This window comes from Candida albicans, chromosome 3 (assembly GCF_000182965.3).
Source record: "Candida albicans SC5314 chromosome 3, complete sequence".
Classification (NCBI taxonomy): domain Eukaryota; kingdom Fungi; phylum Ascomycota; class Pichiomycetes; order Serinales; family Debaryomycetaceae; genus Candida; species Candida albicans.
The window spans coordinates 1,524,596-1,550,505 of record NC_032091.1 but is presented as its reverse complement, the minus strand read 5'-3'; the positions used below and the strand labels follow the sequence as shown (position 1 = coordinate 1,550,505).

Here is a 25,910-nt window from a genome sequence, read left to right as displayed (position 1 = left end):
TAAAGGGTGTCTTCACCCCCTAACTAAAACAAAAAAGGAAATAGTAAAATCTAAAAATCGAAATGAAGTTGTCATTAAATGTGAATTCCCCAGGGGGTAAAACAAGAAATCCTTAATTCAAAAGGCTATCTATACTTGATTTCCTCAAAGCAAGTAAAGTTTTGGAAACGTCTTGATCAGTTAATTTGAGCAATACTCCTCTATCATTATCATTGTTTTCGTCGCTGCTTGCACTACCTGAATTCACAGTTTCTGTGTTTGCCAGACCTTTATTTATCTTTTCCTCTTCCTCTTCTTCTGGTATTCCACTTATGAGTCCCTTTCTAGGTATGTTATCATTTAAAGTTGAGTTTGGATTGACTACAGGATCTGGTAATGAAAACTTTACTGTATTTACCGCATTATTGCCAGCCATATAACTTTTGCTACCACTTAAGGAGGAAGACGATGAAGGTGAATTAACGATACTGGTTGATAATGAAGATTTCATTGGCATGGTAAATGGTGATGGGTTTTGAGATTTGATACAAACAGTTTGTGGTGAGATTGGATTGGAATTTTTTCTATTATTTAATTGATTATTGCTGGTGGAATACTTGTTCAATATTGATAGTATTGGAGTCAACTCAGGTGTTGGTAACAGCAGTGATTGACGACTAGAAACAATACTTGATGTTCTGGAAGGTAATACAGAAGAATTAGAATAATGCAACGTGGTAGTATTGTTAGTAGAACTGGTCTCAGAAACAGGTTCATTCTCTTCTATTATTGTTTCTGGTGATTCTGTATTCACTGATCTACCATCTAGGTCTTGCATTAAATCTTTGAAATTAAAATCTTTATCAATATTTCGATACTGGTTAACGTTCAATGGAACTTTTGCAAAGTCAATATCAAAATCCTCGAATGCCTTCAATTTTTCAGCAAGTATTCCTCCATTAGTGTCTTTTGCACTAATCAGTGACAATAATTGGTGTTGCTTTTGTATAATGTGGTGCAAATATAAAATATATTCAACGGAAGATTTGAGAATTGTGAGTTTATACATTCCATCAATCTTATTGCCATTGTTATTACTGTTTGTTGAAGCCTTTTTAGTTGACGAAGTTGGTGTGGCAGAACCACCACTGGAACCAGTATTACAGTTTCGACAGGCCGGGATCAAATATTTTAAAGCTTCAAATTCACGATTGATTTTTATTCTTCGTCTTTTCTCAATAATTGAATGTAATTGTTTAGTTTCATTTTTACGTTTTGCTAATTCTTCAGAATCGATATTTGCAGTTGATCTTCGTCTTTTTTTCTTATTTGGTAGACCTGATCCGCTTTTGGTGGTGCCGGAAACCTCTATTATGGGGGACGTAGGAATTGATCCGGCATCCGATGTGTTCGAGCTGCCATAATTATTATAATCATTGGTTAATATTTCGTAGTTGTTGTTATCATCTTCGGGATCCAACTCTTTGTTTAGTTGTATAATAGTAGTTTTCAAAACTGGTGGTGAAGGTAAACTCATAATTAATATGTGGCAAGAACAACAATACTGTCTATAGATATATGGGTATGGGCAAATACAAAGATGGTTTACCTGAGAAAATAATAAGATTCAATAAATATATAATTTATTGTTTCAAACAACTTTACAATTTTACAATTTTACAAATCGGTTAAGCTATATATATATACATGAGAATATATTATATTTAACGTGCGTGATAAGTATAGAATGAAACGAAATAATGAACGATAGAAAGATATAGAAATAGAAGCAACGTGGGGATCGTACTTTTTCTTTCTTTTTTTTTTTTCTCGTACTAACTAACCCACGCACGCACACACACACACACACGCACACGCACATTAACAAAAACAACAACTATAACAACCAACGCATCTTGTCTTCTGACAATATTTTTCAACCTAATTTCTCAAGATAAATTACACAAACTAACTATACTTGTTGCATTATCTTCTTATCATTAATGAAAGTTGCCCAGATACTTTTGACACAGTTCAATTTAGGTTCCTACACTTTCATTATAGATTTTATACCACATTAAGGGTATTACTCGAGAAGCTTTGAAGTATCAATAGTAGTAGTTCTTGATTTCAGAGAAACGGAATCATCAGAATATCAGACGACAGTATTACTGAAGAGAAGTGAGTGAAGTTTCCCGAAATGGGACAAAATTAATTAAACAATTCTTGATCAACGTTTAGGTTCTTTTTTTTAATATTTTTCCTTTTCTTCCTTTTTCTTGTTTGCCAAAATTTCAGCACACGACAATAAGAAATTTCTTGACTAGTGGAAGATTTCCATTTTAGTTTAGTTTTCTTTTTTTCAATTAATTATCATAAACTATAATAATAACTAGCTACATTTGTTCCCTCCTCCGCCACTTTTTTTTGTGAGATTTACAAATTACCATCAGTTTTAACAATTCCACACCCTCCTTCTTTTGGAACTGTTCCTCTTAATATGTGTACCCTTTTTCCTAATCAGTACAAACTTAAGACACGTTTCTAGTATCCGCTAGTATCAAATATTAACCCCCTAAAAGAAAATCCGATATCACTTCTGAAAATAATAAAAAAAGGCGTTTGCTTGATGAAGACAACAAAAAAAAAAGAGAAGGGGCCCACGTTTTCTATATGACACAAAGTTACCAATGTGACACAAAATGCCATTATTGTCTTAGGCACACTACTCTTTTAAGCCGAATGAAAGTGGCGGGATTAAAGAAGGACATTCATTTAACAGGAAAAGCCGGCTCAATCGAGATAAGCATTGTAAGTATCCTTATTGTTGTATTTGATCTGTTGATTTATTCAACATTTGGTATAATAAAATGTTCCAACTTAGCTTTTAGATTTATTTCTCTTTTGACGAGCCTGATGATAGTTTTTATGGAAACTAATTAAGTTGTTTGATCAAACTACTTTCATATCCCGTGACACTACGGATATGCGTAAGCTATTTCAAACTGGATTGGAAATTGTTTAAAGAAACCTACATTTTGTGTTTGTTCAGTATCATTTGTCCACATTTCATTCATTCTAATAGTTATGATTGTAATTTTACTTGTTATCATAACCCAGGTTTGCAGAAAATCCGAAGTGACTTAACAACAAAGCAAAAATTGATAGTATGTTCATCTCCTTTCATTATGTTCTCTAATACATGCACCATATATGCTAACCACTGGTGACTATCTCATATACCCAGTGGTTTTTCTCTGATTTGATTTCTTTAACATTTGTAGAATCCTGTAATAAACCAGTATATCTTACCTACTTTATAGTGTAATGTGCTTAGACAGACATATTTAAGTTCGTTGATGACACATTTACATTTAAGTAATTTGCAACCTTTTTTTTTTCGTGTGGCCAAAAAGTCAAGATTCTCGTGTGTGTGTTGGCTAGAATTCCCTTTGTGTTGTCGTGGTTTGCGATAAACTTTTGTAAGATTATAAATCAATAAAAGGAGGCTGTCAACGTGCCCAAATACTATAAATAAACATATGTGTATTAAAGTGAATTACAAACCTTCACTTTCAGATCTAACCAGAAACCTTCGTGCATGAACCATCGGTGAACATAGATATTCCATGTGTTCTTAGCTTCTGTATTTCATTCATTGATGCGTTAGAAAGACTTCTATTTGCTTCATTAAAAACTCAAACCAAATCTGATTCTTGGATGAATGATTCTTCATTTGAAAGAACTTTTTTTTAAAAAAGATAATCAATTGAGTAAGCATAAATAAAAACTAAAAAAGTATAATTTTCTTCATCTTGATTATGCTTTGCCTTTTACTTTCTTTCGGGGCCTCGTGGGGGTGGGGGAGGGATTAAAAATGATGAAATGCGTATTTGGGTGCATATTCATAGTTTATTCCAATAATGCCTGACATCGTGTGGATAGTCAAGATTATTTCTCTTCAATCATTGTACTTAAAAATGTTTTAGTTGCCCCTCGACAATTGGTAATATATGTTTCTCATTCTAATCAGTTGTAGTGCTGTTACTGTCATTAGATCTTTTCTATCAAGCATCCATCATGACGGACTAACCTCTTAGTTAACTCCGTAATAAAAGCCTTTATAACTATGAAATAGTCAAAACAAGATGAAAACCAAATCAAAATCTTAATTCTAAATGTTGTCAATTATCTATCACATAAGGATTTAGTGTATATGATTTTCTGGTCTCATAATCTCCACAAACATAAATTTCAAAACAAAATAGAGACACTTTTACAACCAAAAAAAAATAATTAGAGCTTTTGTTTAATTACAATCAAGTCATTATTTATTTTTTATACTTTTTTTGACGGTGATTCTATTTTGTCAACTTCAATAATATATATAACTCGAAGAATTCAGTTTGTTGGGAATCCAAACTCAGACGCTATCATAATTTAAAGGAAGTTTTTCATCAACACAAAACTAATACAAAAAAACATTAATTATGTCAACGTTTAAGCGCTTATTACCCGCTCCACCCCCAAGTAAGAATGCATGGGGAGTTAATCAATCAATTGATGGTAATGATCCCAGCACAATCACTCAACATAACGATAATAGAACCAATTTATCGTCAAGAAATTCAAAGGAACAAAAATGGAAAAACAATTCATATTATAGAAATATTCAATTCACAAATTTGACTGATAAACCCCCAAATCTAACTGAAGACATCGAGATGATATCCAACAATATGAAATTCATTTCCTTTTCTCAATCCCCCATTTTGCCACCAACTAGAGATACAGGTACAACTTCTGTACCGTTCCCAACATCAATCTCAGATTATAACTATAAGCTCGCCAATATGGCTAACACTAATGATAATCACAAATACACCCATCTGGGAAAATATGAAAATGTGACAGAAGAAGACGACAGAGAGATCCTTATTAGCGTTGGGAAAAATACAAAAATCAAAAAACCCAAATTTCCAAAATCCACCAAGATTAAAGGTGGCACTGGATGGTATAAGTATAGGATCAGTGGTGACAGTCCCAAAGAAATACCGGCATATACCACAAACGCAATAAACACATACCCTATACCATTTGAAATTCTACCATTCGAGGCTCAACCATTTGACATTATCCCGTCTCCTCATGACTCGATCACCACCAGTATTGGCTCGGCTCTGTCATTTCCCAATTCTGCCCCACCAATGGTATTTTACCCGCAATTTGGAATCCCAGTTTACCAAATACCAATTTTTAATGAAGGACATCCATCTTCATCTTTACCAATCTCACCAATTTCACCACTGCTACAGTCTCAACAATCACACTCATCACCAATATTCCCACCACCACCATCATCATCGTCTCAACTACAACAACTTTCATCTGCAATTACTGTTAAAAAGGAAAATATTAAGCATCAGATTGAATACTACTTCTCAACTGAAAATCTCTGCAAAGATACTTATCTAAGATCTTTATTCAATAAATCTGATGGTAGTATTCAGTTAAGTCAATTGTTGAGTTTCAACAGAATGAGAATGCTTACCAATAATGGGAAATACACAAACTTGGTTTTGGAATCCATTGAAGAAATACCAATCTTGGAATTATTGCTTGATGAAAATGATAAAAATAATGATAGTGTGCGACTTGTGAACTGGAAGAGTTGGATTATTTAAAAAGAGAATATTCAATCAAATCAATCAGTTGCTGTACAGCGTGAATTTTTATCAAATTGTTTACAACATTTGTATCCCCATTTACCATTTTCATAATAACTACCATAAATATATTTGTGATTTAAAAACAATTTATCTTCAAGGTGTCCCGTTTTTTTCAGCTCTTTTTCATCCGATTCTGTCGAGGCATTATATTTTTCCATAACTTCTTGTTTGCTTTGTATCGACTTTGCTAGTTTTTCATTTTGCAATTGTTTGGATTTCAACATCATTAATGTAGGACTTGCTTCAAGACTTAGACTCAAATCAGTTTGTGGAACGGTTTTCGGATTTTCTTCACCATAAAATTCTTGTTTCAATTTAGCCAATTTCCGATCCTTTTCGTGCTCATTATCAAGCTCTTGGGCCATTTTCTGTAGTTTCATCAACTCATCACCATCACCGGTTAATTTTTTCACAAATTGATTTCTCTTATTTAAGAACCCCTTTGCTGAGTCTTTAGCTAATCTAGATTTAGGGTCGTATTCAATTCTTATTTTATTGTTAGGGTTAGAAGTGATATTATAAATATACGCTGGTATATCTTGTCTATCTCTAAGCATTTTCTCCATGGGATCTTTTTTGATATTTTTCTTCATATCTTTTTTATCCAACTCTAATTCAATTAATTCCAATTCATAATCAGTATCATCTGAATCATCATTATCTTGGGCTGAGGCATGTTTTCGAGATTGCTTTTTGTCATTCCAATTTTTCAAATGCGTTAGCCATTCTTCAGTTGAATACCCATACCATCGATCTCGTTTACTATCATAACTTTCATTTTCTTCTACTCTTATTGTACCTTTAAATTCATCTTTAATGCCTGTCCCCGATTGTGCTATACTATTATCGATTATTTCTCCCGTTTTCCGTTGATGTGCTAATGGATCATGTGCTGTTGTTGTTTGGTCTTGGGCATCTTCTTGTTCAGGAGATTTGTTGATGATATCTTGTTGATATCTTGGGGTTTCTAATATATATCGAGGAATATATGGGTTTAACTCGCCGTTTTTTGGTTGATACTTTGGCATATTGTGAAACTGTTGGTAAAAGATGATTTGGGTAGAAGTTGTAATTGTAGGAGATATTTTTGTTTGTCAATATTTTTTTTTTTTGAGTGGTGATTTTTTTTGCTGCACTAACGAAAGAATTGAATACCAGGGTATAGTTTATGACACCTTTATTGTTGTTTATCTAGTTTAAGCAAACTCATGTCAAGTCGTTCGATTACTTGCCAAACCATGTTTGAGTTGTTTCAAATATACCGGACTAATAATTTTTAAAAAGAGACCAATATCCTGAAAGGATGTGTTCAAAATTATACGTTTTATTTTGTTTTTGCAGCCTCTGTTACTCATACCAAATGCAAGACAAAGATGTACTGCCAATCAATAAAACAAGATTAATTTCTAATTCTACAATATAAACCCCTTCAGGTGTCTTGATATTGAGATTCTCATATATATTTTACTTAAAACCCTTTCCATTCATCTTCATCTTCATCGTCATCGTCATCATCATCACCCGAACCTTCGTTGTCACTATCATCACTATCATCAGCTTCAATAACACCCCAATCTTTCAATCTTTCATCATTCAAGACTTCTTCAGCACATTTTTCTCTCAATGTTTTCAATTGTGCCAGTTTATTCAATTTTTGGAATGGCTCGAGTAGTTTTAATACAGGAACTTCTGATACAATATCGATTTTTTTACCAAGTAGTTTAGTTTTATCTTCTAAACTGGCATCATTATCCAAATCATCGATTTCTTCTTGAATATCTTCAAACATGACTAATTCCAATTCATCTATAAATATATCACACAAATGATAAGGTAATCCCATGCTGACATTTTTTTCACCACTTAATACGCTTTGATGTAATACATTGACCCAGTTTTCCACAAGTTCTTCATCCCAATTATTTTGTTTCAAAAATTTGAAATTATGTCTTAAAATTCTTCTAATTAATAAATAATATTTATCGACTCTCCATTGATCAATATTTGGCCATTCAATACTTATAATATCGAAAAATGCCAACACAAATTGAGGAAACAACAGAACACTAACTGTTTCACTATATAATTTACCCAAGTTTTCAGCTAATCTTTCTTGTGCTTTAGATCGATCACAATACCACATTGAAAAATATAATCCTTTCCAAATTTTCTTCAAATCCAATAATGATAGATCTTTCTTGGAACCAAGGAAATTCTTTAATGATTCCAATGCCGAATCTCTTGTTGGTTTGTCATTGGATGCTAGTTTCTTGACAAAACTTGAGGTTTGTGACATTATTGTTGTTGGTGTGTAGAAGAGGAATTTGATGTATTCTTGATTTTAAATTATAATAGAGATGTGTCTGAGGTGGAGATTTATAGCGATGAGAGAGAGATGAGGTTTAGAAATTTTTTTTTCCCTTAGTTTGTCTCGCTAACCACCTAGAACACATTTATATGCTCAATTTTGCTCAATTCAGTTTAAAGCGGAAAAAATAAACGCGCCTGTATATAAAGGAGGTTGGTAAAGGTAATGAAACCAACACAGAAATCAAAATACGAGTATAGTAATCAACACAATGTCCAATAATCTTAATGAAGATAGTTTACATGCAAATACAAGTTCTTATTAATGAACCACTTTTCATCCTCCAAATATATTCATTCAAATCAAACTCCACATCAGCCATAACAATTCTGCAACTCTCATAATAACAAAAAAGATGATTTCATATATTTTGATAATAATAATAATTATACAATTTCTATTTCTATTCTTTTGCCTTTCGTCAAATAGAAAATAACCTGATTTTTAATAAATGAACTGAATTAACAAAGAATAATATGCGTGTTTCCTTAGGATTTTGTTAACTTTATTTCAATATTCCAATATTCCAATATCAATAGAATTACAGGATTTTATTCACAATTTCTTTTTCTTTCTCTCTCCTTTCATATCTAAACAATCAAGTATCTGATTGGAATATGAACTAATTTAACGGCATAGCCGACAACACCCATCATAATGAAACCAATACCAACGGCTCTAATAATTTTCAAGTATTCTTTTTCATCTGGTTTTTGACATTTCTTTACAAATGCACTTCCATCTTTGAAGAATTCAACAGGAACTTCAGTTAATTTTTCTAATCCTTCAGCAGCCATTGTGATTTAACTAGTTGTGATTGTAGGTGTAGTTGATAATATATGGTTTAAAAAGATCAGTTGTGAAAAAAAAAGGACAACTAGAATTATTCCAACACTCGACAATCAAAAAAAATGAAAAAATTTGAGAGTAACAAATTACGTGGTCTCTCATTTTTCTGTTGTGGTTACTGTATTTTGGACAAATTTACACGCACTGTAAAACTCCATCATTACCACACATCCAACTCCAAGTCTTGGTTGTAAGTATTAAATAAATATCTATTACTATAACGTAATACCTATAAATATAGTTCTTATTCACATTAAATCTAAGAGCGAATCATTATCATTATCATCAGATCTTAAATTATTCATAAATTGTTCACGTCTTGTTTCCAATTTTTCTTTATAATACTTTATTCTATCATTTGCAACCCAATCTTCTAATTCCAATCTCATCTCATTATCTAGACTCCATTCATTAATCAATGGTTCGATATGACCAATTTTTAATTGTTCCCCTTTATAGTCAATCAATGCTCGTAGAGCATCAGTATAGAGCACCCGTATTGATTTATCAATATCATTAGTTGGGAAAAATCCCAAGTTACCTCTTTTGGTAAAAGATTTTGCATCAACGTGATATAATTGGTATTTTTTTAGTAAAATCGATAAATAATCGTAATATTTCTGTTCCGTTTCCACTTCTGTAGAAATGATATGTTCTTTTAAAAAATTCAAATACAATTTATAAATGTAATTTGAGAATCCAAAATTTTCCTCTTCTTGGTGAATAATTTGCCAAATTTGGTTGAAGATATCACATCTTTCAACTTTCAATTTGTTTAAAAATTGCAAATAACCTTCATAATCAAAGTCAACATCGTTTGTGAGTTCTTGTAACGTTAAACTTTCCACACCTTCTCCAATATAATTACTTTGTTTGAGGAAATATTTCAATGCATTCTCTTCAGTAAATGATGTTGATATATTTGCCCAATGGAATACTCGTTCCCAGAAATTTTTATTAGCGAGTTGAGTATTATCCATTTCGTCATATATTTTTTGGAAATTGTTGACGTATTTGATAGCATAATAAAATTCTCCATTATATGCTAATGATACAAATAAGCTGCTTAAAAATTTCAAATCTGGATATAAACGATCGAATTTGGAAAGTTTGGTTCCACTCAATTGCCCCTTGCTATTGATACCCCATATAGTTTCCACATATTTCTTCAAAATGTCAATTTTCCCATTGTATCCAAAATGCTGCACTATACAACCATGGAATTCTAAATCCAAATCTGACCAAACTGAACTATCTTGAATGTCTTGAATTGAAAAATTAACGTGTTGGCCAATATATCCTCTTCTATACATAGGGTTATATGATATGTTTGACAATTCTGTAGGTTTAATGATCCATAATTTGTTATCCCCACCGGCTTCCATTCTGAAAACCAATTTCCATAATTCAGGGGTCATTTTCAGTTTGTACAGTTCATCACCTCCTTGATACTTTCTAAAAAGTTTAAACCATCTAGACGCAAGATCGACTTTAAAATTACTCAATTCAAGTCTAATTAAATTTTCGAAATCACTAACACTCAATTTAGACCCCGTTAAATTCCCACTAGCATAAATATCTTTTCTTTTCTCACGATCATAAATGTGTTCCCTACTTTTGTTGGTATCATATAAAATATTGCTGTATATATTTCTGATGGATTTAGTAATATCATGAGGCGTGAATTTACGTTTAGATCTTGATGAAGAATGGACCTTAATTGAGTTTAAAATTGGTGTCAAATTGTAATGTCTAAATATCGATAAATGCCCAAAAGAAATTATCTCACCTAAATAATTAGAAACAGTTTCATGACCCAATACTTTCATCATCCCCTTGATGTCTTTACTAGACCACACTTCGAGAATCTTGATTAAATTGGGATAATCTCGTTGATCTCTTAACAATACCAATTCTTGACGAATTTGATCATCACGAGAATTATTGCTGCTATGAATATCTGAAAGTAAAACTGAACTTAGTCTGTATGATTCTGTTAATTTTGCTGAAGGTAAGTTTTTTAAAATTTGCTGAATAGTAGATGAGTTTGGTGTGGTTGACGATTTTGTGGTGGTCGAAGCCACTACTACCGATTCGGTCGAGTTTGTATGTTGTGAAGATATATCTTCCACACCAACTGCTATCGACGAATAAGATCGGAGAGATTTGGATAGCGTTATAACATGCTTGTTGGCTCTAAATATTCCCAGCATTTCCAAGTACTAAAGAATTGATATGACACTCAGAGCTAGTTGATTGATTTCCCCAACTCGTTTCCTATATCTGTTTTTTTTTTCCCTGAAAAATTTTCGGTCTCTGTATAACAAAATATCATTGGTGACTTACCCGGATCACTGAAAGCTATACTAGTTTTGTGTATTTGATTTGATAGCGAATCAAAATTACTTACGTTGTAACAAATATATACGTATATTGGAGAATACCTTGAATAAATATAGCAGTAATATACACTGGCTAACCACATTATAATTTCATTTTGCTATCAGTAATGTTCACAGCATTATATTCAGCAATACTCTTCAAACCTTCTTCAACAGTACCACCATTTAAAATGTGTTGAATATATTTTTTAGTACCTTTAATAGCCCAAGCAGGTGCATCACATATCTTTTCACCTAATGTTTTAGCAAATTCAACACCTTCATCAATAGAGTCAACAACACAACTCACAAATCCTAATTTCAAAGCTTCTTCAGCACCAAATTTATCTCCCAACAAAGCATGTTGCATTAATAATGATTTGTTATTGACAACAGATGGCAATCTTTGTAAAGATCCAATGTCTGCAGCAATTCCAATATTGACTTCAGCAATAGAAAACACGGCATCCTTAACGGCAATTCTGATACTATAAGCAGAAGACATGTCAAGTGCTAAACCAAGGTTAAGTCCATTCAAAACCCCAATAGTTGGTGTACTAATTCTTGAGGGGATACCAATAGCATCTTGGAAATCAACAATATGTTCATGTAAATGTTTAATGGCTTGATCTCTTGGTTCATCACTTCCAAATAATTCCATAGCTGCTTTTAAATTCAATCCCGAAGAAAAAGATCTTGGAACCCCTGATGAAACCAAAATTAATTGAACATCAGATTCTTGATCTAATCTTTTAAAGATTTCTCCATAATTTCTCCAATTTTTTTCGGTAAAAGCATTCAATGTTTTTGGGTTAGTGTATTGAACGTGAACAAATCCTGGCTCTATTTGTGAGATTGTGAAAAATTCGTAATCGGAATAGTTTTTAGCATCGAAAGACATGATTGTAGGTTAGATAAAGTGTATCAATGTTGGAAAAGAAAAAGTAGTAAATAAAAGTTACAAAAATTAGTTTTTACATTCAAATGAATTGATATATAAATAGTTAATAGAGTAGAGTATGTGGGGTTAAAGTTCTCATTATTTATGGATAATTTATGTCTGTAGAATTTAACTTTTTTTTTTGGTTCTTCCGTTCCACAACAGTAAATTATCACAGGCACAAACCGTCGAAATGATACTACAAAAAACAATCCCCCCCTCATGACTACTTAAACAGCGTCGTTGATCTATATTTCAAAACCACATAAACATACTTATTCATACAACATATCTTCCTGTTGGTTGTAAGTTTTCTCTTTGGTTCAAAATATCCAAACTTTCCAACATTTTTTTTTTGATCAACGTAATAGCCTCGGTAACTGATTGCAAAGTCAACCCCTCAACTAACAAATACAATTTTGCTAAACTGCCATTTCTTTCTTGATCATTGGATAATGGTTTTGAACCTGGTGGATAGTACTGACCTCTTGTTGTTATAGAGGTTCTTGACTCATCAATGATCTTGGATAAACTCTCTCGTTGTACTATATTCCATCTCACTTTTTGAGGTAAATCATTAATAACAATTCGACAATAAAATTTACATTTGTCTGGACCCGAAGTTTCTGGAGTGTTACCTTCAATGATATTGAATTCAGGTAAAGCGATATCTGGAACAGGTTCATCATTCAGTTTTTTCGTCTCCGTTTCCTCTTGTTGGCGTTGTGGTTGTTGATCACCAAATCTTTGTTTTTCTAATTTCAACTTGTTATCTCTAACTTCTTGTAAATTATCTAAGCCTTTGCCACCAAAACCGGAACTAATCTTTTCTTTACCTGCTTTAACTTTGGTGACAAACTTGTTAGCTATTTCTTCTAGTTTAGGATCAATATCAGAATGACTCAATTTTAATGCCTTTACTAAATTGAAAACCTCTTTTGGTTGACTAGAACTAACAAACGTTATAGCGTTTCCCTTTGCACCAGCTCTGCCTGTTCGACCAACTCGATGAACGTAATCTTCCATATGATTTGGTGGGTCAAAATTAATAACCAACCCAAGATTTCTTACATCTAATCCCCTGGCAGCTATAGAAGTGGCAATCAAAATATTAATTCCACTGTCCATACTAGCAAATTCTTTAATGGCATACTTTCTATCCATTTGATCCTTGCCACCATGAATAGCAATAGCAGGATATTTGTTTGATAATAAATTAGCAACTAACTCATCAGCATCATTTTGCTTTTCAGTAAATACTAGAATCTTAGAGTCAGGATGTTCTATTTGATAATTTGTTAATATATCATGCAACTTCTCCACACGCTGTTGTTTGTATTTATCCTGCTCTTCAGCTGAAGTCTCAAACAAAACAACTTCTTGTTTAATTTCAGGAGCAACCACACTGATACCACCCACAATTATTACAACCGGATCCGTTAAAATCTGTTTGGCCAACGTTTCCATTTTCCTTGGGAATGTCGCCGAAAATAATACCGTTTGTCTATCCGGTCTGATTTGCGTTAATATTTTATTGACTTGTGGCTCAAATCCCAAATCAAACATTCTATCGGCTTCATCTAATACCACAAATGTACATCTCTTGAGGTTTAGGACTCTTCCAGAATTAGCTGCCAACAAATCAATGACTCGACCTGGAGTACCGACGATTATTTCAACCCCTTTTTTCAACTCGTTAATTTGATTTTCAATGGAGCTACCCCCATAACAACAACATACCCTTAGATTATTATTCCTTTTGGTAAAGTTTAATATTTCTTTTTCAATTTGTAACGCCAACTCACGAGTAGGACTTAATATTAGACCAATGGGACCTTGGTTATCTTTCAGAAACTGTTGATCCTGTATATGTCTAAGCATTGGTAATACATAAGATAATGTTTTCCCTGACCCTGTTTTGGCAATTCCGATCACATCACGACCAGACAAAATTGTGGGCAATGCTTGACTTTGAATTGCAGATGGTTTCTCAAACTTTAATTTATCATGAATAACCGACGATAGATTCGTTGGTAATGCTAAATGACTCCATTTTAGTATTGGTCGCGGTACATCTGTACCTTTTACTTTTATATTATCAAGATCTTGTCTAATTAGTTCTACCTGTTCATCCAGTAGAGCCAGTAATTCATAAGCTTCACGATAGAAAACTTTACGAAACTCTTGGTAATTTTCTTGTGAATGGTCAATTGACTGTAATTCTTTACCTTTGTTTTGAAGTTTTGTCAATTTTGTAGAAATTAAATCTTGTAATCTTGATTCTTCGTCCAGTTCATCCTCCTCATCGCCGTCGCCGCCATAGTCATCATTCTCTTTCTCGTTCTCCACATCTCCTTCCGGTATACTTTCAATAGCTTTTTCGGCTTTTGTATTATCAGACTTCAATTCAGACTCACGAATTGAGGCAAGAAAAACATCTAGTTCATCTTCAGACTCTTTATCGTTTTGATGTTCCAGTATTTCATCATACTCTAAACTTGGTTTTTTAAAGACAGGTCTATGTGAATTTTTCCTATCATCTTCATCATCTCCAAAATCTAAATTTCGTTTAAGAGTTGGTCTAGTTGTTTGCAGATGAACTTTTTTCTTAATTGTAATAGTTGTGGTTTTCTCTTTGGTTGCCTGTTGTTTTTGTAATCTTGCTCGTTTCCATTCTTCTATTCTTTGTTGACGGGACTTTTTAACTTCTTCAGTACTAGTATTGTTGGTACTATCTTCTGTTTTCTTGGCCTTATTCTGTACCTCTTCTTGTTCTTGTTGCTGTTGTTGCTTTTTTTGCCTCCATAATTCTAACTGTTCCCTACGCTTTCTTAACTTTTCTTCTTTCGATAATTCACTTGTTTGGTTAGTATTATTTTTAACTTCTTGACCACTATTTTTCAAAGCAGTCAGTGCTTGATTATCAATACTCATGGTCTTTTCAGGATAACTACACACTAAAGATATAGTTTTTGGGGGGTGAATATAATTTGGAAATTGATCACTAATTATGTATTGAGATGAGATAGATTTGTAGGTTTTTTTTCCCGATTCACTTTTACAACCCTTTTTTCTTTCTTTCACTTACAAATAATTATGCGTGAGACATAATCTACTCCTCTTCAAAAATGGTATGATTGTTGTACTATATAAACATACACAAACATAAATAGTTGGAAATAAATAATGCCAATTAGATATATCTCTATATATATTTTTCACTTTACTTATAATGCAGTTGTAACAGTTACGGTTTGCGAATTGACTAACAAAATTGGTGGTAAATCATCTAACCAAATAGCCAAATTGTTAGTGTAATCAAAGGAATCAGTATCGTTTAAATGAGTACCGTTTGATGGAGCAGGTAATGTACTAAAAATAATGTGGGTTTTATCAGATGGCGAATTTCTACTCATTAACTCATTCAAAACCAAATGTTGTCCCTTTGCAGGGATATCATTGAATGTTAAGTTCTTCAATTCTTCTTGTAATTGTTTTCTAGTTATAGTTCTCTCAGAATCGGCGCTTTGATTTGTTGACAAAGTTGGTTTCTGTTTATACACTTCAGATCTAGCACTTGATGGACCACATGAAGGAAATTTACTGTCTCTCAATGACATTTGTAGGAAATCTGTCTCATCATCATCTTCGGCAGCTAAAAATTGTGGCGTTTCCATATGATGGATTATTTCATCATCGTTGACAATAAGATTTTTGGTTTTGGGTTTACCACCTTTCTGGTTACTTTGTGATGATTCAGGATTTACCAGTAAATCCTTTGGAGGTTCATCTGCAACAAATTGAATCGATTGTTTAGATCTATCTTTTGTCTTGGACTGTTTATCCTTGATGAGAATACTTCCCTTTTCGGCAGTTTCTTTATTTGTTTCATCCTCTTCTTTGCCTTGAACGTTATCTGTTTCAGCTCCCTCTTCCTCTTCATCCTCCTCTTGGTCATCCCCATCTTCAGCTTCGTCATTAATTTTTGCAGTTGGGATTTTAACAGACAGGAAATTTGGTCTCAAATTGATGACAGAAGATCTACTGGATAATATCTCTGGTGTATGGGTTCTTGAATACACATTTTGCTCTTTTAACGTATTTTTGACTTTAGGAAGATCTCCCCTTTGCGTGTTTTCTAATGTAGCTTGCGAGGAAGCAAGATTGACATAACTATTATCTCTAGACGACACATAGCCAAGATTGGCAGTAGTGTTTGAAGTGGCAACTGATGACGAGTCTTCTGATTCACTGTCACTACTATCAACTATTGAATCAGCATATAGTAAATCTTTTCCTGTCGTCAGATTGGCAGCTCTCAAATTAAATGATAATGACATCCCTTGTTCTTGTAAATTGGAAAGTGTATATCTTCTATTATTCTTCAAGCCTTGAACTTGAACCCCTTGTGGACTTCTGGAAGTTAAATTCAATGGTTGGAATGTCTCTGGAAGGAGTGATGAATTTGAGTCTGTTCTTGTTGGTATAATTCTCAATTTTTGTTTACCTAAAGTTTTCCTTTTTTCAATTTCACGTAATGTTTCTCTTGCTTTCGACAAGTTCTTCCACCATTGATCACATGCCAAGACTCTGTCAACTTTATCATACTGAGTCTTATTCAGCTGTGATTTCGTGTACCCTTTGATCATATAATTATAAGAATCTAAATTTGCATTTTCCAAACAAATGACCCTAATTTCTGCATCAATTCTCAAACTTGATAACAATCCAGCTAATCTTTCCTTTTCATCAGCGACTTCATTCAGAAACTCGACAAAAACAATAACACGTACTCTGTAGTTGTTGATTTCCCATTCATCAACAGTTGATAGGATGTACCCTAATTGTAAAATCAAAGTATAAGTGTCAAAGTTAGTTGACATTACCGATTGACCATTGTCAAGTTGTGCCACAGAAGACATTTGAATTGGGTACAAGTCAATATATTTCTCTGCCGGTTTCTCATTTTTAAAAGGTTTTTTCAATTTGAAAATCCCTTTTCCCTTTTCTGTTTTAGGCAAAACCATTTGGGTGAAATTTGCTGCAACTGCAACAGTTGCTTGTAATACAATCAAATCTTCAACAATTTGAACCCATTGATTAATGGACACTTTTCTTTCCTTCCTCAAWTGTATCAGTGGGTAATTGTCCGACAAACTTTTGGTTGCTATCATAACTAGGTAATATAGGTAATGCAAGCCCATGCTTTTTAAAATCATAAAATCCCAACACAGTAATATTTGGTTTCATACCACCCAATCCTGAACCAAGATAAACATTACGTACACCCCAAGGTAAAGTAGGTCCCAAAGCAATCTGCACAAATGCTTTGATTTTGGACATATCTCTTAATTTGATCCACGCTTGCTTTTGTTTTCTCACCTCCTGGTAAGTTGCTGTTGAAAATGTTCGGTAATTTTTATCTGAATTACATGATGGATTGGTGTCATCGTTCATTAGCACCACATGACCAAGGACGTACAACCCTCCTTTCTTCAAGTGATTACAAAATCCAATCAAGTTCCATGAAGTACGTGGATTATCACAAAGCAATAATATTTGTGGACGCCAGTATTTTACACTCATTTCCAACTTCAATCTTAGCAAATATTTTCTAACTTGATGGTAAATTAATAATTGAGAAATGTCACCAAATTTGGAAGGTGGAGACAGATAATGAATTAACAAGATCAAGAAAGTCATGCAAAATATAACCAATGTGGCAGAAATACCATCAACAATAAACATCGCTATAATACATACTGTAGCACCAGCGAAAGCCGTTTTGCTACTGAAATATTTGAACGATGGTCTGAAATTTGGAGCTGAGCCCACTTTTAATAAGAAACAAGCAATGTTAGTAACTATGAATGTCATTAAAAATGCCATTGTTATAAATGTGGCAATTTGATTGATATCAGCAAACAAAAATACTTGTGCAACGGACCAAGTAGCAATGATACTATATATTTGTGCTTTCTTCTTCTCCTTTGGTGACTTTTTCAAAGTTGTAAAACTTGACAACCCTGGGATAATCTTATCATCAGCAATGGCAGTAATCATTGCCGAGGCACCAACAATACCCATGATCACTGAAAACAAAGATGTGGAAAATTCTCCTAATATAATAACAATACTCGATATATTGACAGTTTGAATGACCTTGATATCAACGTATAATAACTCTCGAGGTATAGCTGCCCCCATAGAAACGATAACTGAAATGTATAAGACAAATGTAAGAAACAAACCTTTTATTGTTCCCTTAGGAATTGACTTTGATGGAGACTTCAATTCACCCAGCATAGAAGCACCGGCAAAAATACCAGCAGTTGCAGGGAAGAAAATTCCAAACAAGTCAGTGAAATTTTCTTTTTGACCTGAAGGCAATACTGAACCAGCAGCACCACTTGTGAAATTAGGATACAAGTTTTCGAAAAATGTTTTCCAGGACAAACCAGTGTATAGTATATCGGCACATGGAGGCGGTAAGGGGTAAAAGGACTTCACAAAAATAGTTGATACTGGAATAGATAAAGTACTAATTGTCAATATGATAAATAGAAATAATGCTGTTTTGGAAACAAGCAGTGACCCAACCATAGCCACTCCTGTACATATTGCCAATAAAATTGTCGAATACATTACCAGCCAAAAGTATCCTGTGGGTAAAATGTCAGCCATGTCGCCTCCAACACCAAAATTAACCAATAACGGCTCGATAAACCCTACTACGTTCAATGCTGAGTTAAGAATTTGTCCAATGACAAAAATTATCCCAATTGCACCACCAAATTCTGGACCCAATGATCGGGATATCATATAGTATGCACCACCTCCTTTCACAGTACCATTAGTAGAAATCGCACTAATAGATAATGTTGTTAAAGCATCAATTAAGTAAGATAATACTAATAAAAATATTGTTCCTAGTATACCCATTTGTCCAATGATGAATCCAAATCTCAAAAACATTAAAATGGACAAAACATTTAATGTCACAGGAAGAAACACACCGTCAAAGGTGCCTAGCTTGCCTCCAGACTTCTTTTGAGCTTTGTCCTTATCATTCTTTTCTATTGAGTTAGCATTTCCCTCATTGTTGGTGTGATTGATATTTGAATAGGTATTATGTTTTGATCTGCTAGTCAATAGTTGAGAATTTTCATTACTAGCTGATATTGGATATCGTTGAGGTATTGAACCTGTCGTTCCGGTGTATGACATGGATGATGTTGAATGGTAATCCAAAAAAATAAACGAGAAGTATCAGAACAACAGAGTAGGAAAAGGAAAGTAGATTATTGGATGTGGCAAGAGTATTTTCGAGATTGGATTAATTAGATCGAATGAATTAGACAATGAGAATTAGTTTTTCCCCTTCGAAATCGCTTCTCGACAGGAATTAATTGATTTGTTTGCTTTATTTTTTTTCTTTAGCGGACTTGTTTATTTTTAGGCGATAGCGCGGGACGGCGATACCCATGGTACTGGTTCTACAACTTGTGCTAAGAAAGACAATAAAGATTCCTCTATCGTAGCCAATATTAATTGTTGGTATATACCAAAGTCTGTTATCCTTTGTAAAATTAGTCATGTAATAGAGAGCTTTGATGCGGTACACCTTTGATAGAGATAACTAATTTTTTTGGTTTGATAAGCGCAACTCGATTACTAAAACCGGAAGTTTGTATAGATTGGTATTAGTCACTTGACAACGGAAGAGAAACCATGCTACAATTGAATTCTATGTGAAAACGCAACAAAAACCGAGAGCATAAACACATCATAAATGGTACGACGATCAGACCGATAGGAGAAAGAATGAAAAAAACTGTTGGGATTCAATCATTGTTGAGAAACTGCTCAAAAAATAGTACGTTAGAGATCGACAATAAATACTGAATATTGAGTACCTAACAATGCTACCTTTTTAGGGGTACCAGGCTTTAACATAACAGATTCATATATCAAGCCTCAAAGTCGTTTACCGTACTCGGTATTGTTCGATCAAACTATATCTTCTCAAACAAAGATAATTTGAGTTGCAAAAAAAAAAGGACAAACACATAGGATTGAAAAAGGAAAAACCATCATGATATGACGTGCTCCTGCATGGGAACGACCACACCTGATATACCAACAAAATAAAATGAAACCATATCTTTTCGAGTGGCTGTTGGTATGTATGTTTTTGGGTAATTCTTTTGTTATCGACTAACTTTAATGAATGGTAGACTTTGGTGAGAGTTCTGTCATTATTTCTTTTGTAAAGGTTTATCCAGATGGTGTTGGATTGTTCATCTCCGAAAAACAAATCCTCGGATAATTGTTGATTACTTGGCTGATTATTTCTTTTGTAAAATGTTGGTTACTTGAGGCGAGGCTAAGTCAAATATCATGTTTCAATTATTCCCCTAATAAAAAGAAACAAGTAAATTAGAATCACCCAACGTTATTTTCTTTCTTTCAATCTGTTTTGTGCGTGTTTATGTGCAGTGTATGTGCGAAAATAATGATCAGCTGAAGTTCAAATATTTTCCTTTTGAAGGCAACAACTCTTCATACAACCAAAAAAAAGGAAAGGGTAGGAAAAGAAAAAAAAAATTCTTAACGATTCATTTATCAACTCATCACCAAGTTAACGCCACAAAGAATAGTTACAGATATCAAGTTTATAAAAATCGTTCGAGTTTATCTGATTTTGTATTATTTAGATTATACGGTTTTTTTTCCTTAGTTTTTGTTTATTTCGGAATTACATAAATAGACTGAATAAAGATCTCAAAAGTATTTTACAACATTTTTTTTTTTTAATTATACATTGGTTTTTCATTCGACTACCGGTTCCTTCAAAACATTAGCTTGAAAATAATAAAACTATTCTATAAGAATCATATTTATACACCTATAATAATACCTTAATTAAATTTTACCAAAAGATGTTTAGATTAATTGCCAGTGGTGCCCAACAAGGGTTGAGACCAAGTTTAATCCTGAAAGTTAAGCCTCCTACCACTACCACCACAACATCAACAACATCCAAATTCACATCAACTACTCAACATTTCCCCTTTGAAAATAATAATTTATTGGGTTATCAAGTGAGAAATAACTCGTCACAAGCAGGAGTTGCATCTGAACCAAAAATATCCCTCCCAGAAACAGATGTTTACCAACAAAAGCTACTCAAATACAACATTAAAAAACACGAGCCATATCATTTAAAGTTTAATCCTAAGACTAAAAACCAGAGAAACAACGATTCAGCATCAAGCTTTAGTATAGATGAATTTCTGCAATTATTACAAGATGAAACATTTAGAAACCAGCTTAATGAAAAGCATTTGTTTGTTTATGCCTCTAATCTTTATAGTGGCACAATCAACCTGAGAAGGGCTAGATTGAACAAGTCCAAAAATAGAGATAAAGATCAAAGATCAGCATTCCGTGAAGATATGACTTTACAAAGTGCTGTTTTGAATCTTACTGAAATAATTTCCACTGGTGAATTGAATTCTGTGTTATCTGCAAGAACTCTATTCAAAGTTTTTGGTACTTTATTGCAATTTAAATTAAATGATGAAATTGTCAACCTTTGGGAAACAGGAGTCAATTCTGACGTTGGTAAATTATATTTGGCTCATGAAGTGTTATCTATTGTTATCCAAGTGGGCCATGAAACTAGAAGATTCAATTATGATGAAATTAAACAAATTTATGAAATGAGTGTTAAAGAAGACAAAACAGTTCATCCATATTTAAGTGATAGAATGGGTCAAGTTGCTGTCATGGAAGGGGACTATGTGACTGCATTGGACGCCTTGGAATCTTTGATGAACCTTTATGAACAAAATCCAAATGAAAAGTCTGTTTTGGGAGCATTAGCTCAAATCCATTTGTCATTTATTGGACATAGTAAAGACTTGGCTATTGCCGAAAGATTTTTCGAAAAAGGTTTACAAAAAGAGGGATTGCCATATTCTGTTATTATGAAGGCTCCTTATATGACTTCATTTTTGAGCAATTGTATTGCTGGTGGATACTCAATGGAAGAAGTTATTGACTTTTGGAGACGTATTAGTAAACATTATCTTGAACAAGATTTTGATTTGATTTCTAGTCAATCTACTTTACACGCTGGATTTTTCAAATCATTTTTCGAAAAATACCCTGAACCATCAAAGGAAGCCATTGACTTATTGAATTTAGCAATCGAAAGTGCCCCCAAAGTTAATGAAGTGTTATTAAACACGTTGATTTCAAACTTGCCATGGGCAGATAAAGAAATTTTTAACAAACTTCTCAATTTGTACCAAGAAAAGAATGTTACCAAGAGTATTGTCTCCCATCGTATCATCTTGAAACAGAGTAAACAAATTGAATACACGAATGAGGAAATTTTACAACTTTGGAATGAATTATTAGGTAAATTAGATGAGGCAGGTTATACTTATATTGCTAATGCAGATTGGTCTGCATTAAGAGCTTCAACTATGTTCTCCGGAAAATTCAGTTACCAAAGAACTGGATTGTATTTGTCAGTGTTGGGTAAATATAAGGATTACATGCAAAACAATTTTGCTGCTATTCAATTTTTGAGAAATTGGGTCAGAGATGCTAATGCCTACAGATTAATTAGTAAAATTACGTTGGAAGAAAACCCACAATTTGATGGTGCCATAAAAGTTGATATCCCTGAATTTGACAGTTTAAGACCAAATATCAATTATCGTGAGGTCACTAAACAAGTCACTGATGCTGATCCAAGATTACTTGAATAAACCAAAGGAATAGATTTGACGTTTATCACCCCCTAAATGTTTTATATTTAATAGTTGTTTTTTTTTTTCAAAATAATAAAAAAAATAGTTTTATGTATATAGAGATTATTTGTTACTTTCATTATTTAGCAAGTAATTATAAAGTTTATGAATAAATATTCATTAAGAATTTAATGCTTTCGGGGATTGTTCTAGTTTTTTGGCGGCAGCAGTGTCCGTTTATACTACGCAGGTTCTCAGATGTCTACCATTCCAAATAAGAAAAGTAAGAAGCTCGATTCTACCACCTAATACATACAAAATGGTAAAAAATGGTTTCCGCAATCAAGTCCGGGAGGTCAGATTATCCTACGAATTTTACTATTGAGAACATGTTGTTAATTTAATAGGTGTATTTAAAAGTTTTTATTTTTGAAGATTTCTTCCATAGAAATTTTTCTTCTCATACAAAAACTCTTTCTATGTAAGTGGCACTATTTTCTACACGATAATTACGACAAAAGAAAATTGAGTTGTCATTGAACCAAAAAGTACACTCTAACATATTCCTTTAACTTCTTAAATAGACAATTGCTCAACAATGGGTCACCATGCATCCAAACATAAGCATAAATCGGGTATTCATTCAACTACAGCAAAAGTAGGCACCCCATCCTCAAAACCCAAAAGTTCGACCACTGCTGCTCCTTCAAGCACTCTGAAACTGAAATTGGGATCTAAACTCACGACTAGATCAACGTCAAGAAAATCACAATTTACAAAAGAGTCAAGACCATTAGGCAGTAAAGATGAAAATGATCATCAAAATAATGTTACGTTAAATGCTAAAGAAGCACTGGCAAAAGCTGCGGAAGAACGATTACAAAAACTACAAGGACAAAAATCAGGACAACGTGATAGACTAAAAGATAAAGCTAAACAAAGCAAGAATGATAAAGGATTATAGGGGGAATAGAGGCATAGAGTTGCCACTTCGTCCAGGCTGTGTATAAAATGATTGAATAGGTTTTGGCTCTTAGATATTGAATATTAACAATGCTATAAACCACTATTGATATTTTCGATATTACGGTATAAATGTTCCCCTTACAGAATATGGTCTCTGTAAATATATAGATGTAAGTAAATGGATTTTGGAGTGGTTCTTTTTGCCACTATGGTTTATTGACTGACCAACTCAGCCGAGTTCGTTTGTTTGATCTCTCGCCTCCGCCAAATCTGTATCACACCAGATATTGGTCTAAAAAAAAAAGATAACACACAAATTTATTTTTCAATTATTGTTTCTTTATTTCTGTAATTAGTTATCAACTCGACAACTTTGAATAATATAAAGACAACTGCTTGCGATGGGTCAATCATTTTATGAAAAGGAACAAAAGAAAATTAAATCAACTATCAAATTGCCTTTGTTAGAATTGGTATTGAAATTCTTACCACATTTACAACCAACAATACAAGAGAAAGATGATATGTGGGAAATAGTCGCCATTGAATTAACCAATTTACAATATTCAAAAATCTTATCTTCGTCCTCGTCATCAGCAGCAACAGTAACAACTGCAGGAACAATGGCATCGGGTGGACTGAAAAATGAAAAGTCGTATTCAATACTACAGCGTACAAAACTACTTGCGGGCCAAAAACCATCGAGTAAAGTAGTAGAAGAACTTGAATCTATGCCTGAATTAAATGGGATTTATGTACGTGATTATTATGAAGAATTATTTAACAAGTTTAAATCTGATTTTCAATTCTCGATTGCCATGAATCGGCCAGATGTACTAGATGGATCTAGGTCAGGTAATCCTATGATGGCAAACATTATTAAAGATAGAAGTGATGCCTTGTTATATGAATTATATCGTTTGGAATTTAAAGATATTGAATTGATTTCCAAGTTGAGTCAAGAACATTTAGAAAATAAGTTACGTAAACAATTGAACAAACTATATAAAATACCAAACCATGACGACAAGCAGCAAGAGGGCGATGAGGATGACGAGGAAGGCAGAAATGGGGAATATGATGCCATATTTGATTCACAAGAATTACTAGAAAAATACAAGACTAGTCTGTATAATAATAAGAATCAAATGCTACACGATGAAATTACTAAAAAAGACAAAAAGTTGGAACAGTTAAAGGTTGAGAATCAACGATTATTAGAATTGAATCATGAGTTATTGGAGCAAATGAATGGAGGGAATAGGAACAGTATTGGACAACTTTAGTTGCGATTTTGGGTGATGATAAATTTACAATGTGCCATTATGGTTAGAACTTTTAATATTAATAAAATGGTGGGGTAAAAAAAATTCGGGACATAATTAGATATTTTGTTTTGTTGAGTTACTTTTCAACATGTATAGACAATTAATATATTTATTACGTTAGCAACGATCAACCATGTTGACCTTCTCTGTAGAAACTTTCAGTCTATGTAATTGTAATGGCATGCTTCGGGCCAAACATTCGTGGCAACAGCTCGGAATGTTTTCGGAGGAAATTGTGAAACAAATGGCTAGCTTTTGTTTTACTTGCTCGCAGTACCAAACCAACCAACACCAATAAAAGAATTAAACCCGCGACCGAAGTTTAACACCAACATTCATTTATACGACATCCTCGCTTCCAGAATAATCAATTTCAACACAAATGACACGTACACAAACAAATCTTGATTTATTTAAAATTCCATAATCTAATTGATTTACCAAAACAACAACTGTTTCAACAAAGTTTTTTTATTTAAACCAACTTCAATTCGATCATTGCATATTTTTTTAACCATTCTTTGTCTGTTTTTCCCATCTCAACACGTTTTGTTTATTCATTCATTCGTTCGCTTGTTCACTAGTTACTTCTTAGTTACACTAC

General features: G+C 33.2%; 12 protein-coding genes across 12 annotated transcripts; 4 read left to right on the top strand and 8 right to left on the bottom strand. All coding sequences in view use genetic code 12, as the record gives it.

Annotated features, from left to right (window-relative positions):
* Positions 1–112: 112 nt before the first annotated feature.
* On the bottom strand, positions 113–1,516 carry TRY6 (Try6p; the record flags this gene model as incomplete). The annotated part of the gene is made up of 1 exon (XM_714824.1): positions 113–1,516. One exon carries the CDS (start codon positions 1,514–1,516, stop codon positions 113–115), a length of 1,404 nt encoding a protein of 467 aa, XP_719917.1.
* Positions 1,517–4,469: 2,953 nt separating this feature from the next.
* SLF1 (Slf1p) lies at positions 4,470–5,663 on the top strand (the record flags this gene model as incomplete). The annotated part of the gene is made up of 1 exon (XM_714825.1): positions 4,470–5,663. The coding sequence occupies one exon, from the start codon at positions 4,470–4,472 to the stop codon at positions 5,661–5,663; it is 1,194 nt and encodes a 397-aa protein (XP_719918.1).
* A 20-nt stretch (positions 5,664–5,683) lies between these two features.
* SLU7 (mRNA splicing protein) lies at positions 5,684–6,736 on the bottom strand (the record flags this gene model as incomplete). Its single annotated transcript, XM_714826.1, has 1 exon — positions 5,684–6,736. One exon carries the CDS (start codon positions 6,734–6,736, stop codon positions 5,684–5,686), a length of 1,053 nt encoding a protein of 350 aa, XP_719919.1.
* A 440-nt stretch (positions 6,737–7,176) lies between these two features.
* CAALFM_C306760WA (uncharacterized protein) lies at positions 7,177–8,004 on the bottom strand (the record flags this gene model as incomplete). Its single annotated transcript, XM_714827.2, has 1 exon — positions 7,177–8,004. One exon carries the CDS (start codon positions 8,002–8,004, stop codon positions 7,177–7,179), a length of 828 nt encoding a protein of 275 aa, XP_719920.2.
* A 662-nt stretch (positions 8,005–8,666) lies between these two features.
* CAALFM_C306750WA (translocon subunit) lies at positions 8,667–8,873 on the bottom strand (the record flags this gene model as incomplete). Its single annotated transcript, XM_019475338.1, has 1 exon — positions 8,667–8,873. The coding sequence occupies one exon, from the start codon at positions 8,871–8,873 to the stop codon at positions 8,667–8,669; it is 207 nt and encodes a 68-aa protein (XP_019330883.1).
* Positions 8,874–9,173: 300 nt separating this feature from the next.
* On the bottom strand, positions 9,174–11,138 carry CAALFM_C306740WA (uncharacterized protein; the record flags this gene model as incomplete). The annotated part of the gene is made up of 1 exon (XM_714828.1): positions 9,174–11,138. The coding sequence occupies one exon, from the start codon at positions 11,136–11,138 to the stop codon at positions 9,174–9,176; it is 1,965 nt and encodes a 654-aa protein (XP_719921.1).
* A 271-nt stretch (positions 11,139–11,409) lies between these two features.
* Positions 11,410–12,207, bottom strand: CAALFM_C306730WA (uncharacterized protein; the record flags this gene model as incomplete). The annotated part of the gene is made up of 1 exon (XM_714829.1): positions 11,410–12,207. One exon carries the CDS (start codon positions 12,205–12,207, stop codon positions 11,410–11,412), a length of 798 nt encoding a protein of 265 aa, XP_719922.1.
* Positions 12,208–12,525: 318 nt separating this feature from the next.
* PRP5 (DEAD-box RNA helicase) lies at positions 12,526–15,180 on the bottom strand (the record flags this gene model as incomplete). The annotated part of the gene is made up of 1 exon (XM_714830.1): positions 12,526–15,180. One exon carries the CDS (start codon positions 15,178–15,180, stop codon positions 12,526–12,528), a length of 2,655 nt encoding a protein of 884 aa, XP_719923.1.
* A 293-nt stretch (positions 15,181–15,473) lies between these two features.
* On the bottom strand, positions 15,474–17,465 carry CAALFM_C306710WA (uncharacterized protein; the record flags this gene model as incomplete). Its single annotated transcript, XM_714831.2, has 1 exon — positions 15,474–17,465. The coding sequence occupies one exon, from the start codon at positions 17,463–17,465 to the stop codon at positions 15,474–15,476; it is 1,992 nt and encodes a 663-aa protein (XP_719924.2).
* Positions 17,466–21,188: 3,723 nt separating this feature from the next.
* Positions 21,189–23,030, top strand: CAALFM_C306700CA (uncharacterized protein; the record flags this gene model as incomplete). Its single annotated transcript, XM_711027.1, has 1 exon — positions 21,189–23,030. The coding sequence occupies one exon, from the start codon at positions 21,189–21,191 to the stop codon at positions 23,028–23,030; it is 1,842 nt and encodes a 613-aa protein (XP_716120.1).
* A 580-nt stretch (positions 23,031–23,610) lies between these two features.
* Positions 23,611–23,976, top strand: CAALFM_C306690CA (uncharacterized protein; the record flags this gene model as incomplete). Its single annotated transcript, XM_711026.1, has 1 exon — positions 23,611–23,976. One exon carries the CDS (start codon positions 23,611–23,613, stop codon positions 23,974–23,976), a length of 366 nt encoding a protein of 121 aa, XP_716119.1.
* Positions 23,977–24,379: 403 nt separating this feature from the next.
* On the top strand, positions 24,380–25,264 carry CAALFM_C306680CA (uncharacterized protein; the record flags this gene model as incomplete). Its single annotated transcript, XM_711025.1, has 1 exon — positions 24,380–25,264. The coding sequence occupies one exon, from the start codon at positions 24,380–24,382 to the stop codon at positions 25,262–25,264; it is 885 nt and encodes a 294-aa protein (XP_716118.1).
* Between the last annotated feature and the right edge of the window lie 646 nt (positions 25,265–25,910).